General features: G+C 38.6%; 1 protein-coding gene and 1 long non-coding RNA gene across 2 annotated transcripts; one reads left to right on the top strand and one right to left on the bottom strand.

Moving 5' to 3' along the window:
- The first annotated feature begins 2,604 nt into the window (after positions 1 to 2,604).
- On the top strand, positions 2,605 to 11,033 carry LOC117298036. The gene is made up of 4 exons (XR_004519936.1): positions 2,605 to 2,805; positions 8,910 to 9,093; positions 9,942 to 9,999; positions 10,867 to 11,033. It is a non-coding gene; the product is annotated as an uncharacterized LOC117298036 (long non-coding RNA).
- Positions 11,034 to 15,285: 4,252 nt separating this feature from the next.
- LOC117297867 (inversin-like) lies at positions 15,286 to 26,383 on the bottom strand. The gene is made up of 14 exons (XM_033781036.1): positions 25,792 to 26,383; positions 22,319 to 22,440; positions 21,915 to 21,983; positions 21,560 to 21,817; positions 21,027 to 21,113; positions 20,776 to 20,874; positions 20,504 to 20,608; positions 19,962 to 20,096; positions 19,174 to 19,302; positions 18,462 to 18,667; positions 17,864 to 17,986; positions 17,115 to 17,431; positions 16,465 to 16,633; positions 15,286 to 15,998 (listed from the first exon to the last, which is right to left on the bottom strand). The coding sequence occupies exons 1-14, from the start codon at positions 25,814 to 25,816 to the stop codon at positions 15,770 to 15,772; spliced, it is 2,073 nt and encodes a 690-aa protein (XP_033636927.1). The 5' UTR covers positions 25,817 to 26,383; the 3' UTR covers positions 15,286 to 15,769.
- Positions 26,384 to 26,769: the final 386 nt, after the last annotated feature.

Consider the following 26,769-nt stretch of genomic DNA (forward strand, 5'->3'; position numbering starts at 1 on the left):
CAGATTCGGTCTGCTGAGTTGAAGAAATGACAAACCTCAATTTTATTTATTTGGTTTTACCCTTATACCGATGTCTGTAAGCACAAAACTCCCCGAGTTTGTGAAGCCAATCACAGACATATTACTCGGGTGTGATTCGAACCCATGAACTTTGCAACTCCAGAGCAATATCTTACCAACTATACGAGGCAGTGCGAATCCTTGCTTCGGGTGGCCTACCGCAACGATTGTCAAACTTGCATCGGGGATAAAGAATATGATTTGGTTTTATCCTTTACACCGATGTGTGTAAGCACAATACTTTCCCGAGTACTTTCCCGAGTTCTGTGAAAACAAGTAGCAGTCAAATTACTCGGGTGGGATTCGAACCCACGACATTTGCCATGATAGAACAGATTTCTTATACCACCGAGATTGTCCAGTATCAAAGTATATATAAGACAGTTCGAATCTTATTATTTAAGCAGTGGGTACCGCAACGATTTATTACACTTTAAGTTTGCATCGGCCATAAAGAATAATATTATTTGGATTTAACCCCGACAGCGATTTTTGTATAGCACACGGTACTTTCCCGAGTTCTGTGCAAACAAATCACACGCACTGTGATTTAAAGACACTGGTTATAGTCACTCGGTGTATCTCAACATATGCATAAAATAACGAACCTGTAAAAAATTGAGCTAAATCTCGCAACGTCGAAGTTGCGAGATAATAATGAAAGAAAAAACACCCTTGTTACACGAAGTTGTGTGATTTCAGATGCTTGGTTTCGGGACCTCAAAATCTAATTCTTAGGTCTTGAAATCAAATTCGTGGAAAATTACTTCGTTCTCGAAAGCTATAGTTACTTCAGAGGGAGCCGTGTCTCACAATGTTTAATACTATCATCAGCTCTCAATTGCCATTTATCAAATAAGTTTTTATGCTAACAATTATTTTGAGTAATTACCAATAGTGTCCACTGCCTTCAGTTTGCACCGGGGATAAATAATATGATTTGGTTTTACCCGTGTTAGAACTATTTTATACTCACTGTACTCTACCGAGTTCAGTGAAAACGAATCACGTGCATATTACTTGCTTAGGATTAGAACCACAGACACACAGAACCTATAGGTTCTTTATGTCTGTGGATTAGAACCCATAACCGTTGCCACTCTAGAGCAGTATCATACCACCGAGAAGATACAGGCAAGTCGTCCTATAGAGGGTGCGTTTGTTTAGCTTCCCCGGGTCGACCCCGGTGTGTAGCGTGTTTTTTCTTCCCAGGACGAACGTGTGCAGAAAAGTTCGTCCTGGAAAAAAACACACACCAGGGTCGACACAGGGAAGCTAAACGAACGCACCCATATATTTAATAGCAGCAATACGACGTGTGGTTTCCCCTGCCAAGAAATCATGTGTTAGTGAACCATTGCATGGATCATCCCTCTAGACTAGCCAATGTCTGCAATTCATCATGACACACCTGTGGTAATATAACCCATGCGGTTTCCTTTCGATGAAAGGAATTAGAAAGTTCTCGTCTCTGGAGATTCCTTGTCGGGACAACAGGTGTCTGGGATACAATACAGACTTGAAATAAGACTATTTCATGAGAGGTTTTTGCCAAAGTCCCAGTCGTTGACATCCGCTTTAGACTCCATTGGGTTTAAGTATAAGCTACCGCAGACTGTGACGTCATGGATAACGGGAGAGTAGAGAACTATACAAATATTGCTCCCGAATTCTGTAAATTATATGACAGTCCCCCCCCCCCCCCGGTTATCAGTTTTATTAATTAGAGCAAAATATTTTTTCAATTAAACACTTAAAATGGTCATTCGCTTATTAAGGGTTGGTAAATTATGTTAACGTCCACAACTTTCAGGAGCATTGAATTGTTGTATTCTACCTCTCTACCTTCGCCTCCATGATTTGTCTAAACAAAAAACTGGCTTGTAGAAGTCTGTGGATAAGTCATTGAAACTGAGCGGATATTTCACTTGGAGAAGATAGAAGGCCTACGTGAGAAATATCACTATGTTTGTGAAAGAATGAAACCGAAAGCTTTGACATTGGTAACTAAAAACGAGAGCTTATTTTGGGAATTTTTGTTTTAACCAAATCAAACCTTTTATGGTTATTGATTTCTAAAAATTTCAAGCAAAAATCGAATTTCGTTGTTGTCTGTTCCAGTAAACTGGTGGGGGCTCGGGTTCGCAAACGCGACGGCAAGCAATCACAGTGTGACAAAATCGTTACTGCAATTTCTTTCTTAAAAAAAAAAAAAAAAAAAAAAAAATCAAAATATCACTGAAACAATAGAGCACCAGAACTCAAACTCAAACATGCAAGATGTTATATGAGCGTCAAGAAACCGCCAGACCCGATGGCGATGATTGCAAATAAATAACAAATTTGTCGCCTCAAAGTAAACAAGTACCCATGGTGTGTATATGAACCAGATAACCACGTGTGGGCGGTGTACAGTGAACCGTTCACGTGACACAGATGGGGTCACGTGATGTTTCGCCTAACCAATCACGTCTCAAACTCATTTCCAATGCGTATATAACAAAAACTATCACTGCCTATAATAGATCCCATTTATAGCACTAAACAGTCTGTTCTTAAAAGTGTGCAAGATTTTCCAGTTCGGAGTTAGGTGTTCGCAAACCAACTGTTTCCAGTGATTATCTCGGGTTCGTTGCATCGTGAGCTGTTAGTGTTACGAGTAGCGCTGGAGTAGAGAAAGCTATGAGGCTCGTTGTGGCAGTTCTGTTGCTGGTGCTAAGTGCAGATGTCTTCACAAATGCATCTGTGAGTATATCATAATGGCTGTTGTATTCAATTGCAAAAAGCTGGCTCTTAATCAGTATTTTTTATTAATTTATTTTACCTATATCATTCTTTAAGAGCCTACGTGCAAAAATACACTCTCGTTTTGGGGAGGGATGTTTGTCTTGACAAAAACATGTTTAAAATGATAAACTAATAGGCCTTAATATTGATGACGACGTCATCATTTAGTTCTTAGGGTTGCCTCGTGTTCTACTTTGAAGAGGGTTAAAACAAGGACACAAGCCCAAATCGAATATATTTAGTGCAAAAACAGTCAAAAGGCAGGTTTATTTAATTCCTTATGTAGGTTATATGATCTAAACAAGGCTCGACAGGGTTGGTGTGGATAGAATAATGTTTTATTGTCACTTGTAAAGAAAATATTTGTACAGTGAAATGCGTTTTGGTTTTGCGTGTCTAAAAATATTTCATATAAAAATTACACTAAAAATTTACCATTTATACAAAAATACATCGAGATATAGTATAAATATCTCTGAAAAGTATTACAATATACAGGCGAAATACGAAAAGATAAAAACAGATGAAACGTCCATGACCAGGAACCAATTTCGTAGAGCTGCTTAAGCAGAAAACATTGCTTAAAAGTTTCTGCGAAGCAAAAACACGCAGGATACCAGACAAAGATTCTATATGAACATATTATTATGGCGGGTAAACTGATTCTTGTATGAACCATATAGTTTTGTTGTGCGCAGCTGCTTTTTGTGCCTTCTGTGTTTTTTTATTAAAGACTTTGGACAATAATGGTAATTGTGAAAGACCAGTCTTCTCACTTGGTGTATCTCAACATAATTTTTATGCATAAAATAACAAACTTGTGAAAATTTGAGCTCAATTGGTCGTCAAATTTGCAAGATAATAATGAATGAAAAACACCCTTGTCACAATAAGTTGTGTGCTTTCAGATGCTTGACTTCGAAACCAGATGCTTGATTTCGAAATTTTGAGGTCTCGAAATCAAATTCTTTGAAAATTGCTTCTTTCTCGAAAACTACATTACTTCAGAGGGAGTCGTTTCTCACAATGTTTTATACAACAGCTCCCCATTCCACGTTTCCAAGTAAGGTTTTATGCTAATAATTATTTTGAGTAAATACCAATAGTGTCCACTGCCTTTAAGCACGAGAAGAATGCTGTATAAAATTGTTATTTCAAAGAGCTTACCAACAAAGCTATTTGTATCTTGTTATTTTATTTTCATCAGGGATCTGTTTCATAGACACGCAGAAGTGTTTTCCTACGCAAAGGCACTTAGCACAACTGCTATTTAATTGAAACTGCTTAAAGTAAGAAAAGCACGTGACAATCTAAACTTGCGTGCCATTGGTTGTTTAATGACGACGCAACAACAAACAAAATACAATTTTGCTTTCGCACATTTTTTCTGTTCCGTGGCAAACCGTAAATTTTCCTTACCAGTAAACAGATTCATGACTTTGACCAATATAAGTAGGCATGGTCTATAACTCATTATTTTAAGTGTCTGTTAAGATACATAATCTAGTTAAGACAAGACTTGAAGAGCTGTTTGTTAATCATGAACCGCCACCGTGAAAGTCCGATAGAATCAATACCTTGCGTGCGCCAACCCAAAACACCAGCCGTGAAAATGTACATATTAACGGTCGAAAAGTCCTCCTAATAAACGCCTCTCAAAACATCACGAGAGGGGTCGGTTTCAAAGGTCGATGTGGTGCATCGATTTAGAACGGTCATGATGAAGTAAACAAGCATACTCATCGACTTCTCAAAAAAGAAAGTGCATGTTGTTCAGGCAAGAGAAGACCGTCAATGCAACCAACTGACGTAGGAAAACAAAATGGTAAAATTGCAAAAACAAAGAGGGGGTTGATCACGCGCCCCCGTTACTATTATGTCCTTCCAATTATTACCAAGTTAGGCAGGATCGAACGCAATCTGCATCTTCAATAAGATGACGGGGTTCATTCTTATATCTTAAGCCTGGTTCATACTTTCTGCGAATGCGAATGTGGTGGCGAATTTTGACGTCACGTCACAGCCCTGTTTCACAAAACTTGAGCACATATAGGGCAACCCATACGCGCATTATTCGTCGCGAATTTGTGACGTCAAAAAACGTATCGCATTTGCATGAAGTATGGACCGGGCGTGACTCTTTAAATCCTCAGAGTGGCCATCATTATTATTTGAGGAGAACTGAGAGTTAAAATTCTTCGGGAACGGTGAAAAATCAAAATGAAGTGTCAATGGATTTTGACCCTAATAAAGTCAATGAGGGCAATTTGTTTACATCATTTGTTTTGTCTTTATAAAGACTCTTGCACTTTACAATGTAATGATTTGGTCCTCAGGCTGAATTTCATTCCGGTCTTAAAGTAAACTGTTTCTCCGAACTGAGGCACGAGATGAAATTTCCTAAATGCACTGTGTTTGAAGTGTACAATGTAGTCTTTCGAGCGTCTGAGTTTCCTGCACGCTGGCGCCGTGAACAAGCTTGAGAATTGGGGATGTGAAATATCATTGACGATTTGCACTGCAGTTTTCCAATGGTAGCCTCATATCTCTCACTGCAGTTAGTAGATTTGGTGCTTCACGTTGAAACTTATTTTAAATTATGTTGAAGTTACTTTATGTTTTTGGACTCAAGTGCTTCCATTAAAGGCACTGTACATGTTTGGTAAATATTGTCAAAGATCAGTGTTCTCACTTGGTGGATCCCATCATAAGCATAAAATAACAAGCCTGTAAAAATGTGGGCTCAATCGGCCATCGAAGTTGCGAGAAAATGATGACAGAAAAAAACACCCTTGTTATAGACGAATTTGTGTGCTTTCAGTTTGGAATGAAAGATTTGTAGCTAGAAGCCTTTTAATATTTTAGTGAGAAAATACCTCTTTCCCAAAAACAACGTTACTTCAGAGGGAGTCGTTTCCCACAATGTTTTATACTACCAACAGCTCATGCTCGTTACCAAGTCAGTTTTTAAGTTAATATTTGTTTTGAGTAATTACCAAACCTGTACCTTCCCTTTAAGTTACCCCATCTGAAATCAAAATGAAATTGTTGTAGATTTACAAGAAATAAAGACGAATTATATTAACAACGAAGTGTTTGAACTGTGAAGATTTATTTTTAAAAAGGGCCAATAAATTTGGGTTCAATGCTGAAAAAATGTGGAATAATTAAAAGGTGCGCTTCTATTTGCGAACGTGCGCGTCTTAATGAAAGTTCAGTCTAATATCGAACCACCTCAGCTTTGTTGTTCAAACGAAAAATTATCCGATGTGTAATTAGTGCATCAAGAATTAAGAAGGTTATGACCTAGTTTTACCCAATCATCTGACAATAGTATCCACTTATACAAGTTGATCTCCGACGGCACTGAAGCGTTTGTCCTAAATGTCACACGATAACTGCGTCATGTGACAGGATAGACGTCACAATTTTCAGCCCAAATAACTATTTCCTTCCAGTTTGAGATTGAAAGTAAACATTAATCAATTCTTGCGGTTGATTATTTGCCAACATTCATCAGTCGGGTAGTTTGAATTCCAATAGATGTGCAGTGTCAGTTATAGGTTGATTAAAAAGGAAGAACTGCCTACCACTGAGTAAAATATAAATCTTGATGTAAATCGTTAAAAGCAGAGCATAAAACAGACCTCGGTAGTTTTTTATTGTAATGCACGATCTGTTTTCCCCTGTGCTACTTTAATACATGGGAACACGATCACCAGGCGTTCACACGAGAGAAGATTATTTAATTGGTTTTGATGAGTATAAAGAAACCAGTGTTCACATGAGGGCTTAGGTTTCTATATTATACTCGCCATAATTTGTCAGTAATGACTTGACAAACAGGGGGACGTGAAATTGGAGGCGACACCGTCAGGTTTAATAACGAAGCTTTGGTGTAACTCTAAAAACTTGACATGTTGATTGCGTTCCACTCTTCTTTTAATGGCCCACAAATCTACAATTGCTCCCGAAATCAACTGTGATTTACGATTAGTTGCAGTCAGTGTTTTTCTTGTGAGGTGCAGTTCATCTCCGCCTACGTGCTGATCTCTTATACGCTTTCCTAGACTTTGATATCTTCGGGAAGAAAGTTGCAGTGTGCAATTTTACTTGTTGGTGTTGATCGAAACAATTATGAAAGTATTGCAACCAATAATTTTGAAAGCTTGAGTACAAATTGAGATGATATAATTGTTTTGTTGGTTCGTGCACAAAGAAAGGACCTGTTAATGGCGGTCAAAACCTGTGGTAATTTCGTTTCCTGCTCGTGGTTTAACTATCATCGCACTGAAACGGACAGGGAGTCAGACTGATGTCTGGCTTGATAGATTTACATATGTGGACAACCAAAACATGCCACCCCGTGTATAACAAAAGCAGGTGTTTATACCACAAACAGCATTCAATGACAAATCAAATAATTTGAAGAAATTTCCCAATTGAACGTATATTACTGTAAATGGGTTTTTGTGTTTCTGGAACTAATTGTTCTTTTAAAATATAATTGTTATATAGGCATGTTTGAACTAGTTTTTGTATCTTATAAAAAAATGCTAAATTAAACAAACAAAATAAGGTAGCCCCACTGCCCTCCTTAGATTAAATGTTGGAGTTGTCAGAATTGTTGTACACGAAGTGTTCCTATGTAGTTCATATTATAAGTGCACCAACACGCATTAAATATAGCTTCAAAACTCGTTTGAACGCATCTTCTTGTAAGTAACTCAAAGTGCTTTTGTGATAGAAGCAGGTCATTTAGGATGCCTTTTTCTGACCTCCCCCAATTATGGACAAGGACAAATTACGACCATAGACAGCAAACACGATCTGACAACCAAAGATGCACCAACAATGAAAGACAAGCAAGTCATTTCAAAGCGCAAACACCTGCCTACAGCACCGAAAATCATTTTCATTACAAATTGACAAAGCCATCAATTTCCCTCAGTAAATGTTCAGATTACCCTTTCCGATCTGATGAGTTTGATTTTCAAGTAGGCTTACATATATAGAATTAGAAACACATGTCAACTACGCGTTCGGTAATTACTAAAAATGTAAAAGCGTAACGAGCAACGGAGAGATGTTGATCCTGTAAAACATTGTGAGAAACTACTCTCTGAGGTATAACGAAGTTTTTTACAGGGAGGTAATTTCTCTCTAAAATAATTAATTTGAATTTTAAAAAAGACTTCAGGCCTGAAGCCTTTCTCATGCATCTGAATTTACACCAATTTGTGCAACAATGGTGTTTTTGTTTTATTATTTGTCATCGATGACCACTATTGAGCAAAACTTTTCACAGTTTGGTTTATGCATGCATGTTGGGATACACTACGCAGGAATACTGGTTTTTGAAAATTGCCAATTGTGTCAGCGGCTTTAAAACCTTATCGATGAGCTCATTGTATTTTTCTAGAGTGCGATTTTAAATAGATTCTTTTCAAGCTATCAAGTTTATTACCTCCGAAGGATATGTGGAGGGTTTGCATTCAATAAACGCAGCTAATGGACAGTTTTATGTCCATAAGCGTTTCATAAGTGCAGGGCTTCTATTTCCACGCATTTGTGTTGTTTTTGTTGGCCGTGCGTGATGGACTTGCAGTGGGGAAGGGCTGCCGGCCCACGCGTATTTAAACGGGGAGAGTTTTGACGTTTGAATAAGTTAGATGGGAGTGAAGTGAGACAGGCCGCGATAGCAATTGAGCTTCCACTCGCCATAAGCAAAGTTACCCTTTACACGATGTAGAGTCTTTGAAGTTTTCTCTACTTTTAAACAAAATGGAGAGAAGGAAATTCAGCTGTTATAAAACAAAATGATATGGTGAGGAAAAACAAAACAAACAAACCGTTTTTGTTTGTTTTTGTTTTTGTTTTACAAATCTGCGTTACAGGCAGATCATTCTTACATCATGTGATTTGAATTATCAGGCCGTCCACAATAGTATTCTTCGAATGGGGACAACTGTTAATGCTTTTGCGTTTCCCTAACTTGAGAGGGCGTGCTTCGCCATAACTTTATTTAAACTTCTTATCTGTTTGTTTTTTTTCGTCATCAGCCTTTCGTCCAATTTTGTAACTCCGATATGGACTGCCGGTGGAGTGGTTTCGGGCGCCGATTCTGTCTGGGTTGGGAGTGCGAGCGATTCTACCAAATGACACCCTGTTCCAAAGACTCAGACTGCGTTGGTCGACGGCGTGGCAAATATTGCCGAAATATGTACTGCAGAAGTTCAAGAATGTGTGAGTTTTTTTTACGTGTAGTTTTTTCTTGCTGGGGAGGTCTTCAAATTATTGTTTAAAGATGCACACATTTTCCTCTTAGACCCGGGCTGGTAGCTGTTTTCTATACGCACAAAATATATAACTAGAATTTTGGCAACTAAAACCGTTTTAAAGGCACTGGACACTATTGGTAATTACTCAAATAATCATAAACATGAAATGTATTATTTTGGTATGCCTAACGAGCTATAAGGAATGCTGCTGATAATATAAAACATTGTAAAAAAAAAAAAAACGACTCCCTCTGAAGTAACGTAGTTTTTGAGAAAGAGGTAATTTCTCACTCAAATATTTGAATCTGATAAAAAACACTTTATAGCTCTGAAGCCTTTATTAGGCATCCCAAAGCACACAATGTGTGCAGCAAGGGTGTTTTTTTTTGCATTATCAAACTTTCACAGAATTGTTAGGCATATGTTATGCATATTGGGATACACCAAGTGAGGTACATGGGCCCAATTTTATAAAGCCCGCAAGCACAACAATTTGCTTAGCAAGAAATTTCTTCCTTAATAAAAAAAATTTCACGTGATGTTTAGGGAAAAACAACAGCGGAATGCCAGTAACAAGCAATATGCACAACTTAAAATTTGGTTGGTAATCTTGTTTTTTTTTTCAAGGAAGATATTTCATGCTAAGCAAATTTGTTTGCTTACAGGCTAGCTTTATAAAATTGTTCCCTGGTCTTTGACAATTACCAATAGTGTCCACTTCAATGAAGGTTTGTCCTTTGTGATTCGTCTTCATTGTGAAACATTAATGCTAATTGTTTTCAAGGTATTCAAGTCTAATTGCTTTCTTTTCAGGGCGGTGACCTGTGGATTTTAGAAAAACACCTTTGACGTTTTCCATCATCGATAACATGTGAGTATACCCACACCCGTGGCAATGTTTGGTTTTAAATGCACTGGACACTATTAGGACACTATTGTTAATTTCTCGAAATGTTATATTTATTAGCACAACATTTTTTTTTTTATACAGCAACCATCTATGAAAACATTATTTATGATTCTACAGTCCAAAATTGCGTAAACGGTGAGCCGGTGTGTCCCTTTAAACATTGAGAAACGACGCCCTCTGAAGTAACGTATAGTTTTTGAGAAAGATGTGTGAGATCTCACTAAAATATTTGAATCTGAGAAAGACTTCAGGCGTAAAGCCTGCTCAGGCATCTGAAAGCACACAAAATGTATCTCGATGCAACAAGGGTGTTTTACTTTCATTACTTTCTTGCAACTTCGATGATGACCAAATTGAGCCAAACATTTTCACAGATATGTGTTTGATACGTTGGGACGTATTCTCACTTGGTCCCAACGTGTTGGGACCAAGTGAGAATACTGGCCTTTGACAAACGTGTCCAGTGCCTTCCACAAACGTGTCCAGTGTACACCAAAGTAGAATGCGTCTGGAGATTACTCGGTGACCTGATTGCATTGCACAGAGAACAATGAGAGGCACCCATTGGGACTAAAAATGCAATATCCAACTAAAATCGGATTACATTATAAGCATTTTGGGATTACATCATGGACCACGCTAAATCAAACTGTAGTTTTTCCATCAAAGAACTGAAAACATCGAAGTCGTCCCTTGCACTTCCACTTATATACACACTGTTTTTCGTCCATTTACGTCTCTAAAAAATCACTATATTATAGCTTGTCGTATTTAGAACACCATAGCTTGGATTGCATTTGTAATTATCACGTGTTTTTTATCTCTTAGATTGGCGTCTTGATAACAAATCTTCCGACAAGATTCCACCGTGACGTTGTTCAGCAATTCGACCGTGCGTCACCATTAGATACACATAACCTGTAAAGGCACTGGACACCTTTGGTGGTTGTCAAAGACCAGTCATGTCACTTGGTATAATTATTATGCCAACATAATGCATAAATTAACAAACCTGTGAACATTTTGGCTCAAATGGTCATCAAATTTGCAAAGGAATAATGAAAGAAAAAACACCCGTGTTGCATTACTTTGTGTCCTTCCAGATGCATAATAAAAATGTTTCAGCTGAAGTGTTTTCTTATTTGAGTGGGAATGTCCTCTTATAAAAACTACGTTACTTCAGAGGGAGCCGTTTCTCACAATGTTGTATCAACAGCTCTTCTTTGCTCGTTAGCAAGTAAGTTTTTATGCAACAATTATTTTGAGTAATTACCAAGAGTGCCCAGTGCCTTTAATAGAGACATGCGGTATGGATCGTTTGAGAAAAACTGACATTTTGTTTTTTGGCTCTTCGCTCGAAGATGAAAATATCTGATACTATTTTTTTATGTTGATGTGTGGTAGAACCTATAAGGGTTGTTGAAGTGGGGAGAAACAATGGCGTGGGTGTAGTCAGATTTTGTTTTAAATAAATTACAAGATGAAATCAAGTGTAAAACTCTTGATAAACGCAACCGCGAGATCGTATGACTAGATTGAACTATCATGTTTGCACAGTGGCTGAAATTTCCGTTTAATTATTCAAACGGCGCCACCATTTTGTTTTACTACTCGAAATATGAAAGGGCCGAGGTTATAAGCTAATTAGGCTGCTGTCATATTGTTATTAAGCGAGCCCACACTATACTTTCGTAAAATGGGTAAACGAGCAACAAACAAAACACCCGTATTCTCGGTGTGATTATCTTGATGTAGACCAGTCGTCAATGCGACGACACTATGAGTTGGTTGAAAGGACGGTCTTTTATTATTGGGACAGGTGGAAAGTAATATTTTAAATTGTAAATTTCCGATCAATATGTCGTGCTCAAGTAAATTTATTAAAGATGAGTGAAAACAAAACTACCGATTTCATCTCGTATTTTATACATTATTTAAAAAGGAGTTGATGTTTAGATGCTGTTTGTCTGGAAAGAAGTGAGCACTAGAGGCCACGCGGGTGGGTCCCCAACCTTAAATCTAATTGAGCCCCCCCCCCCCCCTATCCCTTATTAACAGTGGTGCCGCCGCTGATGGGAGTGAGTATACTCACTGATATGACTATACCTGATCGTGGGGGTAGATTAACACCACATACCACAAGTTCCCACATTTAAACACACTGTTTTTCCACTTGTACGAAGTTAACACCCCCACCCGGAACCCTCTCAAGAAATCCCGAGATTGCAATCACACATTGAAGACACAACTATTAGAGCGGTGCCAAAATGGGTACAATAGACCTTCATCATGGTGCGGCCACCTTGATTTTTATTCCATTAAAATGAATGTAACCAAACCGAGGCTGGACGAAGGAGAAATAGTCTGGTTCCTTTATTTTACAGCATCCATTGCCGTAAAGGGATACATGGAAAATGACCAACATTGCGGTAGCATGGTAAAAGTCTATATCCCACATAATAGGCATACATTATTACTACAAATCATACCGTCTTATTAACGCACTTTATTTCTGCCTTGAGACAAATCCAACCTGATTTCCTGTCAAGTTAAGCGGTTACATGTTCTGCCTCAAATCTAGTTAAACATCAAGATACATGTCATCATCACCAACTATGATGTTTACGGCGCGATGGTGACCCCTTTCATTGGACTGGCCCCGTTGTATCATGTCTAGTACCCCAGGGGACAGAGCGTTAAGTTATGGGTTGTTGCACAGCCTCTTCCCGCGGGATATATCTGATTTCTTGATATTAATTGGTTTTTCTTCAAAGATGGTTACTTGTTTTTGATTAATCTTCGGTCGGCTCGTTTATGATTTTATCGGGTGTTGTTAATTCTTCGGAGACCGTGTTCCCTTGAGCTTCTTGATCATGAGTCTTTCTTGAAGTAGGTTTCTTTTATTTTATACAAAGCTTGTGGCTTCAATAGTATGTTACCAAACCCTATCACTTACAGATACCTTGTGGTGATTGAATCTATTTTGATATTCAAAATTGTTGCGGCCTTTCGTGATTTGTAATAACTCGGGGTCACAATATTGGTCCTGTTCCCTGTATTAAAATGGTTGTTCATATTAATTCCAAAAAGTAACCAGACTATTTGCCCTTCCAGCCTCGGTTTGGTTGCATTGATTTGAGTGTGGGAAATTAAGATGGGTGCATCATGATAAAGGTATAAAGTGTATAGGGCCTATACTACTGAAAACAGCTTACAATTCTCCACGTTCGCAATCAAGCAGGAGGTTCATTTCGTAATTAAACGAAGCTCGCCTTGCGTCAGCATCAATTTATCCCACAAGTTGTGAGTGATTGATTTACCCAGTTGACTAATTGATTCGGTGATATTTCATTTATGATGGATGGTCAAATTATTCCCAGCGGAATAACCGCCTTGTTGACCTCGCCTTCAACGTATTGTTTTTTTCTCAAGAGAAGGTGTCCTTATTGGTGTTTGGACATTGGGTGGTACGATACGCTGGTATCTTCAAGGAACACGTTCCCTTGGATCGGTAGAGTCGGTCTTTGAAAAGCGTTTGTAACCGTTTGTTGTAAAATGCATATGGTTAGAAATACGTTTTAAAAGTAGAACACAATGATCAACACACATTTTCCCTCGAAAATGCGTGGTTTTACTTTTACTTTGCGAACTACCACAGCCGGCCATTGGGAGTCAAAAATTTGACGTCCATAATGGCCGACCGTGTTAGTCGACGAGGTAAAAGGAAAACCACGCAATTTCGAGTGATACTTGTGTGGATTATTATATTCTACATTTTAAAATATCTTTCTAACCATATGCATTTTATAACAAACGCTTTTCAAATACCAACTCGACCGATCCAAGGGAACGTGTTCCTTTAACCTTTTGGCCCACAGAGGGCTCTCCATAATTGACATGCGACTTTTTATTGGTTTGAATATTTCGTATGGACTAAAACAAAATAGATCCACCCCTTATAGCTACAAATGTACACTGTGTAGGTATTTCAACATTTGGCCAGTTTGAAACTAGGAACTTTTGAATTATGCATCAATCAGTAGGAACATCCTCCATGATCAAGGCAAATCTCTGCTCAATACAATACACCGATCCAGCCTAGCTTTGCCTTGATCATGGAGGAATTTCAACGGACGCAAGCATGTTTTCCAATAAGCCTTTCGATACAGGGGACCTGCCAAACTCAACACATGTAGACTTTTCTTGTCGGAAACAAAGCAACCGATCATGGGAAGTATTTGTATTTGTCAATTGAAAATTTGCCAAATTGAAACATCTGAATATTGAATATTTTGCTGAAGTCGTCCTTTCACACCAACCAGCGCAGTACGTTTATCCAACATAAAGATCCGTTGCCATCCGGCAAAAAGTAACCGCCATTTACGGTCTATCAAGTCCAATTGACCCATCGCGGCAACCTTTTTTACACAAAATTGTGTAAAATACAAAAACTTAGTGAATTGTATGCATGTGTAGTAATTTGGACAGCAAGTTCCTGATGGTTTCAAGTTGGCTATTTCAACTTCACAATTTGCAGTGTCGAAACAGCACCAAATACATGTACACAAAGGTAATCACTTTTGTTCACTGTCTAACAGTACAACAACATAAGTTCAAAAAGTGACAATGAATAATCGTAGAAAGGCAATGTCTATCGTGTTAGTTACAAACGTCAGCTGAAAATATTTTTATTTACCAAATTGGTATTGGTGGTTCAGTAGATAATATAATACAAATTATTAAAATAGATTTTTTGAAGCGGGTTTGAGGTACATGTACTAAAATACTGTGTTAGTTTTTCTAGTTTTTCTATTTTGCTGTGATCTTACACACAACTGATGTGTTGCAATTTGCAAAGTTAGTTTTTCGTAGCCCGTTTTCGTCTTCATTATCAAACGAAATAAAAAACAAACCTTAAGAGGAATGGTCTTATTGCTTTACAGGCAAAGTTATCAAAACTTATACAACGAAAGTCACCTGGAAAATATTTGGGCTGATTATACAGGGTCTAATTATTGAGAAAACAATAACAATCAAATTAATTTTGGTTTTTACCCATACACCGTTGTGTGTTAGCACTGTATACCCGAGTCCTGTGAAAAAATATCACAGGCATGTTACTCGGGTGGGATTCGAACCCACGACCCTTGCAATTCTAGAGCAGTGTCTTACCAACTAGACTACCGAGGTTGCCCGGTAGCTAGAGGCAGTTCGAATCCTATGTTTTGGCAGCGGGTACCGCACCGATATAATAGATGTTAACATCTATATAATAGATGTTAACATCTATTAATAACAATCATCACCAGTGAACATCGGATCCATAGCCTTATGGTTAACCAGCAGGTGACTGCGGAAACCAGCGAACCGCATCTCTGGCCGAAGCATCCACAAAAGGACACCATGAACATTGATTCTCCAAAAGGCGCCTGCAGGTGATCTTTGCAGATTCAACATATTCAACAATTTCGCAAATGTTGCTCATCATCTTCTCGTTCGGCTATTTTTTTTATAAGAGCGTTGAGAATATTTATCCAGATCAAAATCTTTTTATCAAGTATAGCATTTAAAAAAAAAAATCAAAATTACCCATTTTTTTAAGGCATTATCAAAACTTAAGTAGGCCTACATGTACACCGACCTACAGACTCGGTTAATATTTTGAGCTTGCAAAAATACAATACAATTTAAAAAATAAATGTACACGTTGTGAAATGTACAACCATTTGTTTTACTCTGATTTATAAAATCTCTCATTCCATTCCGACTTCTCGGAACTACTTCCTCGCGAACGTGGCTTTTTGGACTTATTGTTGTAAATCCACTTATGATTGATTGCATCATCACTACTGTATATATCATGCGCCGTCCGATGGCCAATCAGATATCTTCTGAACACCTTGCAGTCAACTTGAGGCTGGAGGTAGGGTGACCCCATAAACTGTGGTATGGTGCGGTACCTATCAAAATGAGAAAATAATATTTGTCAACTTTTAGGACACTTTTCTAACTTTCCCTGATTACATAAAAGCACAAATGTGTATTCTTTTCTGAGCAAATAAAAATAATAAATACATAAAGATATAAGTTTTTGGTGACAAAATAATTGGCACATACCTGTACTTCTTTTAATGATTAAAAACTCTTTGTAACCAACCAAACTTAATCAAATAAAAAAACAATTCTTCGGGTCAGAATTGACCTTGATTCCACAGTTCACAAGGGGCCTGACCCTTTGCGTGACCCATATTTTTTTTAACGGGATTTATAACTCACATCTGCGTCAGTTTGACTCCTAATGGGTCATTTTGACACATATTTTGGGTCATATCTGACCCACTAACCCAGAAACTGGGTCAGGCCCTATAAGGGATCCGGATCAATTCTAAACCGGAGGTTTTTATAGTAGAAAATTGTTTGACTTACTTTCGACGCATTTTGTCTTTATTTATTTTTTGCTTTTCCATAAATTTCATCCAGCTGTCATATTTAGCATTGGACTTCCAGGAGTTTGAGCTAGACCGAGCCGACATGACTTTGTCCTCCTGAATGTGTCGAGAATTGTTGGCCACAGCCTCGGCGTCGGTCTCCGGAGCTTTAGAAGAAAAATATAAATTCAATTCAATTTATACCTTATTTCCATTTAGGGTTACGAAAAACATAACAGACTGAGTTATTGCTTGGAAACTAAGTCAACAAAAATATAAACCATATGGAGGCTGATTTGATAAACCGAGGCTTGTAATAGTCAGCCTATGGACAGACAGAGATACGCCAAACGGACAATGACTTGCAGAAATTAACCCAAACAAATCTGACATACAACAACCATGCTCAATTACTCCATTTAGAATTCACACCAGACTTGTTTAGTGGAGCGACATTGTGGGCTTTCCCAAGACGTTGTCCATGCTTCCCTTTCGTTCATGTTTCTTGTTATACAATACCCAACAGTGTCACAACTCCCCATATATACACTTCCTACCTGAAAAAATTTACCCCACAATGTCTATCTTGTATTAAGCATTATAATTCAAGAAGCTATAACTAAAGAGAAAATAAAGGCGTAGTTTTACCCAGATCGATTGGAGGATCTTCAGTGGGCGGGGTCACACTGGAGGCGTACCTCTCCCTCGCAGTCATTGCTCCCTCTTCCTCCTGTACAGTGGCAACCTCATCCTCCTTAACCTCCTCCTCCTCCTCCTCTTCCTCTTGTACCTCTTCTTTTGGTTCCTCAATGAGCCCCATCGTGATGAGGTATGGTCGGGTCTCCTCATCTACGCTCGAACCTCGTTCCAATAGAACCTCACAGCATTGTTTGTATTCACGTGAGGCTGCGAGGTAGAGTGAGGTATGATTGTCATTATCCCTGATGTCCAGCACATTTTCTTCGCTGTAAACAAACAAAATAAATGATGAAGGCAATTTAGGAAATGCCTTACGAAAAGCTTTAGTAATGGGAATTTAAAATGTTACTTGTTGAGTGATTGAGCAGCCTTCAATGAGTTTCTTATGCAGGATTGGTAAGGATAAAACAAATTAGCCTGAAAGCCTACTGAAAGTCATACAATATAATGAAGTTATATTCGACAAAACTGTGTCTGAAAACCTACAAACAAAAACAAAAACGCAAAAGCAAAAACTTAATTCGGTTGTTACAACCAAACAATGGACAATGTGTGGTGTTGACACTGGCTTTATTTCATGTATGGTTAATCACACAAAACACCTTCTGAGACTATTTAGTCAGCTCTACCAAGTCTGTGAACACTTTTAATTAAATTCCTCTTCCGGAAAAAAAAAACTTGAATAGTTGTAGTTTTACCTTTGGTGTCCGTCTTTTTTGCTTTCTGTTCCCTGCTCTGATTTTTGTGGTTTTTCGAGGGACTTCACGAGAATTTTAAGGACTTCTAGATAGTCACATTCAGCTGCATTGTGGACCGGTGTTCTGGAATAAAGAAACAGAAACGAATCAATTAGAACTTTCAAACAATGCAAACAATCTACCAAATCTCTCTTGTACTTACCCTTGCACTGATGTGTATTATTAAGCACTGTATACTCAGTACTTTCCTAAGTTCTGTGAAAAAATCCACAAGCAAATCACTCGTTCTTTTCTTTACAGAACTCGGGAAAGTATACTGAGCACAGATAATGTAGGATAAACAATACTCGTTATCTCCGTTGCAAAACTTACTTTATATTAAACCTCGGAACGAAAGCACCAAAAAAATTGAATCACTTCCAATGAATTCACAACCTTCCCTGTTTTTCACATTACAAACTTTCATAATTACATTCACTTTAATCATTTGTAGGCCTCATCGAGTGTCCAACAGTTTCTATATTGTGTTTATTTTTCATAGTCGTGTCCTTTCAATAAAGATTTTTATAGAAAGCAATCGAGTAACACAATTATGTACCTGCCATCCTCATCTTTCATTCCTACGCCTTTCGATGAATTATTCATGAGAATTTCAACAACTTCTTTGTGCTCATTGGCTGTGGCAAGATGAAGAGGTGTGTTCAGATTCCTATTGGTTGGGTCGATGTTTGTCACTTTGCTGAGAAGCAGCCGGCAGAGGTCGCTGTTTCCCTTTGATGCGGCGAAGTGTAACGCAGTCCATCCCTGAAAAAAAATTGTTGTTTGAAGTACATTATTTGTTTGCAAACGCAAGCAATGACTCTGAACATAAACTATTAAATTGACATCAAAAATATTCCTGTATCAGTAAACGATGTGCGCCTCACCAGAATGTCCCCAGAGGCAATTGCTTACAGCGTTAATACAGAAGTTGCTAGACTGGTCCCCTGACAAGTCGACAGGCACTGTGGTTTAACAGACCCAGTGATTTAATTGGAAACAGCTAGTGAAATTTCGATAGTCAGCTCACCACCCTTTACAGCAATCGTATACAGCCGTATAGCAGCCAATTCAAATAATGGCTATAAAAGTAAGCAGGCCTGAATGCTTCGTTTTTGATAGGGCAAGGGCACCAATGCATTTGCTCCTTGGTAAAGGGCACCCTCTGAGGAAATTGTAAATTTATACTCGGGCACTTCAAGGGCATCAAGGTAATGCAAGAGGCATGCAGGCAATCGCATTCGTTGCCTCGGGGTGAGTAAGATACATACGTCGCCTTCAGAAGCATCTATCTCCATCTTCCCTTCCAGTAGGATTTCACATATTTCCATGTAACCACATGAGGCTGCGTAGACGAATGGTGTCCTACCAGGAAAGTCGACAAGACCAAGATTGCATCCCTAGGAGAAAGAACCAAAAACATGGAAGCATAAACTGGGATAAAATGAAATTGAAAAACAAAATAAAACATGTAGAAATGATAAAAACCAAACCATGGCAATCAACGTTTGATATTGGAAGATGTGAGCTCTTTCAAATGGTGTCCTATCCCCTAAGTCCATATATACCAAGATTGCATCCCTGAGAGAAAGAACCAAAAACATGGAGGAATAAACTTATAGGGTATGAAATCATTGCTAACAAAATTAAACATGTTGAAAATAATATAAAACCAAACGAGAAGGCAGTCAACGCTATAGATATTGGGAGATACAGTGCTCTTTCAAAATGGTGTCCTACTGGGAAAGTCAACAAGACCAAGATTGCATCCCTAAAGAGAAGAAAGAACAAAAAAATCAACGGTAGATATTAGGAGATGAGTGCTCGCTCAAAGGGATGTCAGACAACTCGTCCGTCGGACAACTCGACCATTCGGACAACTAAACGGCTGAGACAACTCGACGGTTGAGACATGAGTTGTCTCAATTTGTCCGAACGGTCGTCTCAACCGTCGAGTTGTCCGAACGGCTGAGTTGTCGGACTGACGAGTTGTCTGATGAACACCTTTCAGAGGTTTAATGTTTGAAACCAAGACGGAGGTTTGGTTCTGTGTGCTTACACTGTGTACGAGTACCCTTGCGATGTCTGGTCGGTTGATCTGTACTGCGTAGTGGATTGGATAGAACCCGAACTTGTCTTTAACATCGATGGCGTTCTCGCCCTCTCCTTCCATTAAGATTTCAACGGTGCATTTCTGTATGCAGAAAAAAAAGCAAGTCTTCAATATAAACAAATCCCGAATATTTATGACAGTATAAAAAGTGTGATATTGTACATTGGCTATAATAGCTTTGTACACAGCAAATATCAATACATGTAATGCTTTTTTGATATGGGCATTGAACATTATGCTTGTACAGTGAATGTCTACATTCCACATCGAAATGTCCAATATCGAAATAAATTGAATACTGTCATGGAAAATATTTTTGTATTGTGGTGATGGGTATGAAACTTTGAGGGGCTGTCGGTTTAACTTTTATTTCAAAAGAAATATTCAGAATTGGCTGGCAGTGGATTTGCATTAGAATAAACGGACAAATGTGATGTCCAAAGTTTTGTAAAATCTTGATATTTTTTTTTAACTTGATATCAACTTACCACCCCCTGGATGACAGCCCAGTGTAGCGGGGTTCGACCAACGTTATCCACCTCGTCCTTCTTGCCATCGTGTTCCAAGAGATAGCGAAGGATCACCTCGTTCCCCTTTGGAAGAAAATTAATCATTAAACTTAAAGTTTTATTGGAAAACGTGCAGAGAAAGAATGACACTGTGTCACTCCAACCTGACTCTTATTATAAAGTAAACTCATATCTTTGAAAAGAATCTTCAAAAACGAATTGTTATACTTCCTTCTAGAAGTTTCTTATACCTCGCCTGCTACAAGATGCACGACCGTTTGCTGATGACTGTCCGTCTTATGTACAAGAGACGGATCTTTCTCTAGGAGCAATTCTACACATTTTGTTTCCTGAAAACAGAAGAAAGTAAAATATTAAACTAAATAAAAAGTTTATATTAATTTATATTAAAATAAATAAACCCTGGTAATAATTACATACATGTGTAAATACTAATATAAATTTGGAAAAAAAACTTTCTTGTAAATTTGTGGTAATTTACCTTGTTTTGTTCTGCTCTATGCAAGGCCATTTTTCCTTCAAAGTCTTCAACTGTTGTTTTCGCTCCCTTTTTCAACAAAAACTCCACCTTTTACAGAAATAAAATGTATTAGTGAAACATTTATGATAATACTTTTAAAAATAACACGTCATAGTTGCATCATCTTTACTTATTGCAACATTGTAGGACAGTTTGTTAACAAGATGGATTTCAGTGCAATAGAAACCATCCTGCTGTATGGGTGTGAGTCTTGGACTCTAAACAAGGCGATGCCCAAATCTATCAATGGTTGCTACACCAGGATGCTACGTATGGCACAGAATGTCTCCTGGAGGGATCACATCACCAACCTGGAGCTCTATGGCAACTATCCTCCGGATAGTATTGCATGGAGGACATAATTGCATGCGACAACGGCACTTTTGTGGTACCAGGGATTCAATTATAGCCATAACCTAACTTGTTACTAATTTTGGTTTATAGCAGCCATTTTGAAACATGACTTTCGTGATAACTTTGTCCAATGTCGTTACCTTCTGTTCCGACTCGAGACGTGCTGCCAAAATCAGCGCAGTATTCCCGTCGCCATCTTGCGCATCAATCTCCGCACCAGCCAATAGCAGCATGTCAAGCGTTCTGACGTCACCTTTAGCAATGGCGTACGTCAGCAAGGTTTGGCCCTTTGAGTTCTTCTGGTTTGGGCTCTCACCGTACATCTGGAACTGCGATTGGAGGTTCATGAGATTCTCCTCCCCACGGTGGCACGCTTTGAATACCGGGCTCAGTTCCTCCTAAACATGCCGAACAGAACACGAAAAGTTATATCAAAACACTGTAATAACTTAATGCAGATAAAAAACAATGTGTCATCTAAGAAAGTGTTCTTACCTCAGTATCATCTTTTCCTTGATCACTCCCCTCTTCAAGTTCAATTAACATTGGTTTGGATTCGCCAGGCTGCAAAGAAAAATACTCAGCCAATCACTCAATGGACTATACATGTGAGAGCAATTCGAAAACAGAGCATAACATGTTATTGTCGGCCAACCACTCAATGGGGCTGGAATTTAGTGACGACACTTGGTGTCTTCAATTAGCCCTTTTGCTAAATATGGACAATATCCCAGGGCACTGTTAGGTTTGGGTCAATTTGTTCGTCTACACCAAAACAAAACAGTAGGCTTCTTACTGTCCGCCATACTTCAAAAAGGCTATTATTGGAATTATCTTACTGAAGTTTTTACACGGGAAAAAAAGCTTGTCCGTTGACAACGGAAATGTCTGCCACTTACGTGTTTTTCGTAGAATGTCTCATGACATTCGCTTGAGCAGAGGAGTGTTTTCTCTTCACCCTGTACGCTGTAGAACTTGGCGGCAGCATCATCACATTGAGCACAGGTGGCATCGGTGGTATCTGTGGGAAAAAACAGAACATTTCATCCGTCAGACGGCCGGCTTTTAAGACAACTTTTGTCTTTTCTGTTTTTCTTTTCTTTAAAGACACTGGACACATTGTCAAAGACTAACCCTCACAGTTGGTGTATCTCAACCTTTGCATAAAATAACAAACCTGTGAAAATTTGAGCTCAATCGGTCGTCCAAGTTGCGAGATAATAATGAAAGAAAAAACACCCTTGTCACACGAAGTTGTGTGCTTTCAGATGCTTGATTTCGAGACCTCAAATTCTAAATGTGAGGTCTCGAAATCAATTTTGTGGAAAATTACTTCTTTCTCGAAAACTACATTACTTCATAGGGAGCCTTTTCTCACAATGTTTTATACCATCAACCTCTCCCCATTACTCATTACCAAGAAAGGTTTTATGCTAATAATTATTTCAAGTAATTACCAATAGTGTCCACTGCCTTTAAAATCTCCAACATTCCTTTAATGGCCGTTAGTATACTTTATTCTAATTTTGAAGAAACATGCCTAATGTAAAACAGCCGTTGAGCTGACACTTGTATCCTGTATTCGACTTGTCCACAAGTCTAAGTTTGTTTTAAAGAAGGGATCTTTTAAGAAAAGTAAAACTAGGATGACGTATTAACTTCCCTATGATATACCTTCGGGTCACTTCATTCGGCAAAGTTGGTCATTTCGTAGTCATTTCGTAGTCAGCCGAGTCATTAAAGGAACACTTGCCTTGGATCGGTCGAGTTGGTCTTTGAAAAGCGTTTGTAACCGTTTGTTATAAAATGCATATGGGTGGAAAGATGATGTAAAAGTAGAATACAGTGATCCACACAAACATGCCTCGAAGTTGCACGGTTTTATCTCGTCGACTAACACGGTCGGCCATTTATGATGGCCGACCGCGTTTATGGGAGTCAAGTTTTTAAAACATCTTTCCAACCAATGCATTTAAAAAAAAACGGTTACAAACGCTTTTTTACAGACCAACTCGTCCGATCCAAGGCAACGTGTTCCTTTAATTTCGTGCGTCAGGGTATACACAGTGGTCAAGGTACGAAGAGACCCAACCCGACCCAGCTCCATTACATGAATAATTCAACGAACAGCAGCATGATTAAAACAAGGGGCCTTTTGGTCCACAGTGATAATGACCTTGTGTTGGCTGTACGATGTTGATGTAAACTATAAAGATATTTCGGTTGGTTGAATTATAATCAATCTCTTAATTTTAAATGTCAGCGGTTCATTTTAATTTGAGGGTCATGGTCGCAAATATGACTCGGTTTGAAGCAACACGCAGGTCGAGGATGGGTTTCTTTAAAACAAAATTACATCGGGGCATACACCGATGTGTGTTCAAGAGTCCATGTGAACAAATTTCAAAAGCATTACTCGGGTATATGCCTGTGAAACCCGAGTTATATGCATGTAACATTCGGGAAAGTTTAACAAGCATCGATTAATGGGTAAAAACCAAAATTAATAGTCCTGTCCACTTTTGGCGTTTTGTGTTGGGCCACAGTGATACTCCCCTAGCAATTTTTTTCTTTCTGCACGACGAAATTGGGGATTTTTTTCTTCTTCTTCTAAATCGATTCAAAAAGGGAATCCTTAAACCAAAAATAAGAAACATTTTGAGGATGCAATTCTAAACTGCAGAAGAAAAAAGTGTGTGTGTGTGTCCCCCCCCCCCTGCATTGCGTCTTCTTTTGGGGTTCGTGGGGGGGGGGGGGGGGTTGCTTCTGTCAAGGGTATAGTGTGATGTATGGGAACGTCTCTAGCTTGGTATATTGGTTTGGCGCCATGCAAATACTGATAATGCATTTCCATAGCAGTCAGTGACCATCATACCATGGAAGTTTTTATCTCCATGATCATACAAATCTGGCTGTCAAAATAGTGGACATGGGCCGGGCCTGCACCAACATTCTATAATCATACAAGCAAATTGGCTTACACAGGTGTCACATAAGTTGTGTTTGCATTCAGCAAACAATCTGTGCACAACATCAATTGCAATTGGGAGATTCGTGCTCTGGTGTTACATCATTGAACAACACATCCGTTGCATCTCGTTGCATCTGCCTTTTATGAGCCGATCAACAAAGAATTCCTGAGGAGGTTTTGTGCTCTTGTAATCACGGGATTAGGCCACCTTATTCTATTCTCTCTCCTCTATGACCTCGACAGGGCAGTCATGGGCGTTACCTAGCAACAGGTGGCCATGTTTTAAGAAGCAGCTTGTTCGTGTAAATAAATAATAATTGTATCTGGTAAATTGCTAATTAGCAGTGATCACATTTTAGAAGCCGTAATCACTTTGTTTAATCACCAGTGTGTTCAAAGGGAAAAGCAATTCGTAATAATTGGCAAATCTAATTATCGAATATTGATATGGATAGGTACGGTGCATATATTATTATGGAGTTGTGCTACTAATTTTCTTCCTCCATGGTGCATTCATACCATGCTTTCAGATTTGTCGTGGTATAGACCATGGTAGATCATGGAGGCAGCTCCATTGGGTAGACGTATAGCCGCGTGTTTTGATATTAACACAATAGGTAAGGGACAAGTTTGGTAATCACTCTTAAAATTAATGGAAACAACTAGTTGGCTAAAACATGGAGGTTACAAGTACAGCAGCTTTCGATACTAAAGAGCATGTTTTGTGTGTGAATCATTTCACTATGAGTGGTTATAGACAAGCTGGATGTATATTTGTATCCCATTCCCAACAAAATTTGAATCTTAGAAGCGTTACTGACAGCTGACACTGACAGTAAAGTCTCATAGATTGTGTATTCCAGTTTATTGTTCCTATAACGTGGACATAATTGCTATGGGTTTTTTGCGATATCTCAAAAACAGGTTTAATTTTAATGTGTTTAGGCCTACCTATATTTATATAATATAGGATTAAATCAACAAAACGGTTACCAAAAAAAAAACAAAAAATCTTTTCATTTAAAGACTAAGAAATTTCATTTAAAAAATGCAGGAGCTTTAAAGTGGTCATAATCAAAACAGTAACTAAACCAGCTAAGGATGGTTATTGGGGTCGCACTATTTAGTGCGACCGGGTTAGGGTCTTTAACTATATTTATAAACTCATACGAGGCGACTAATATCGTGTCACTATTTAGAAAACTGCTTTTACAAATAATGTGTATTTACATACTGGGTTATTTTAAACATAGTATAGCATGCCTTTTTCGGCGCCTTGCGGCCATTCTTACCCTCCCTCGGTTACAGTAAACTCGTAATTTTGTTGTAATGTAAGCCTTTATAATTATGACCTACATTTCTATTGACGGAAAGGAACTAACAAGTCGAAGTCATTCTTACCTTTTTCACTTATACCAGTCGTCATGGTGATTAAAGCCAATGGCTGACGACTTCAAACGCAGTCTTCAATGTGGCATTACAGACCCAAAAACATTATAGAATATCCACTTTTATGTTCAATCCTGGAGAAATTAAGATCCTGGCAGGGGAAATGCTCGTGTTCATGAAGTCATTTTTAAACTACCACGTTTTTTCTCAAGTCAAAACGATGAAAAGTTCTGCAGTATTCCTTTTTCCAAACAGTACTATAGGAAACAATCCACAACAGTTCTCAAGACTTTAAAATCCAAGAAAGGTTTCGAGAACGACCTCACGGGTATCGCCGGGCATGCAGAGTATAAAACTGCGCCGATATCAAGTCGAAATTCTCCCACGACCTATCCACTCTGTACTCGCTTCAGTCTCTACTTCGGGTATAGGGCCTATAGATGGAGTTCCTATAGATTGGTCGTCTTTTAAGCTGTGTGTTGACGAAACCGATACCGTAAAGATGAACGTAATAATTATGTACATGTATACGCATTTCTGGGGTCAACAATAGTGGCTGAATTTGGTTCTTGTCTCCCAACAAAACCACCTAACAGGCAGCACCCTTTCTATGTGTGTTTACCTTGAATAAAGCAGGCACTATAAACCTACACTTAACGGTTTTTAGTGTATCTAGTCACGCGTGACGGATGACCAAATTGTAAGCCCGCTTAACGACATTTATAGCTTTTCCAAGCTTTCGGAAATTTCAACATGTAAAAGAGTAGATACGACCCTACCATGACGTCACTGTGCTTCATACTTTCCCAAGAAAATGACAATCGATTTCGCGTGTGGACCAACAAACGAAAGTATCGAATCGAACGAGCTGACGGAATGTCATTAGGGTGTAGTCTGCCTACATGGGGCGTTTGTTTGTTTGTTTGGACCACAATGACCTGTTGCCAACCGATCAATAATACGATGAAATGGCCGGACGATCGCGTTGGT

The sequence above is a fragment of the Asterias rubens genome, chromosome 12 (assembly GCF_902459465.1).
Source record: "Asterias rubens chromosome 12, eAstRub1.3, whole genome shotgun sequence".
Lineage (NCBI taxonomy): Eukaryota > Metazoa > Echinodermata > Asteroidea > Forcipulatida > Asteriidae > Asterias > Asterias rubens.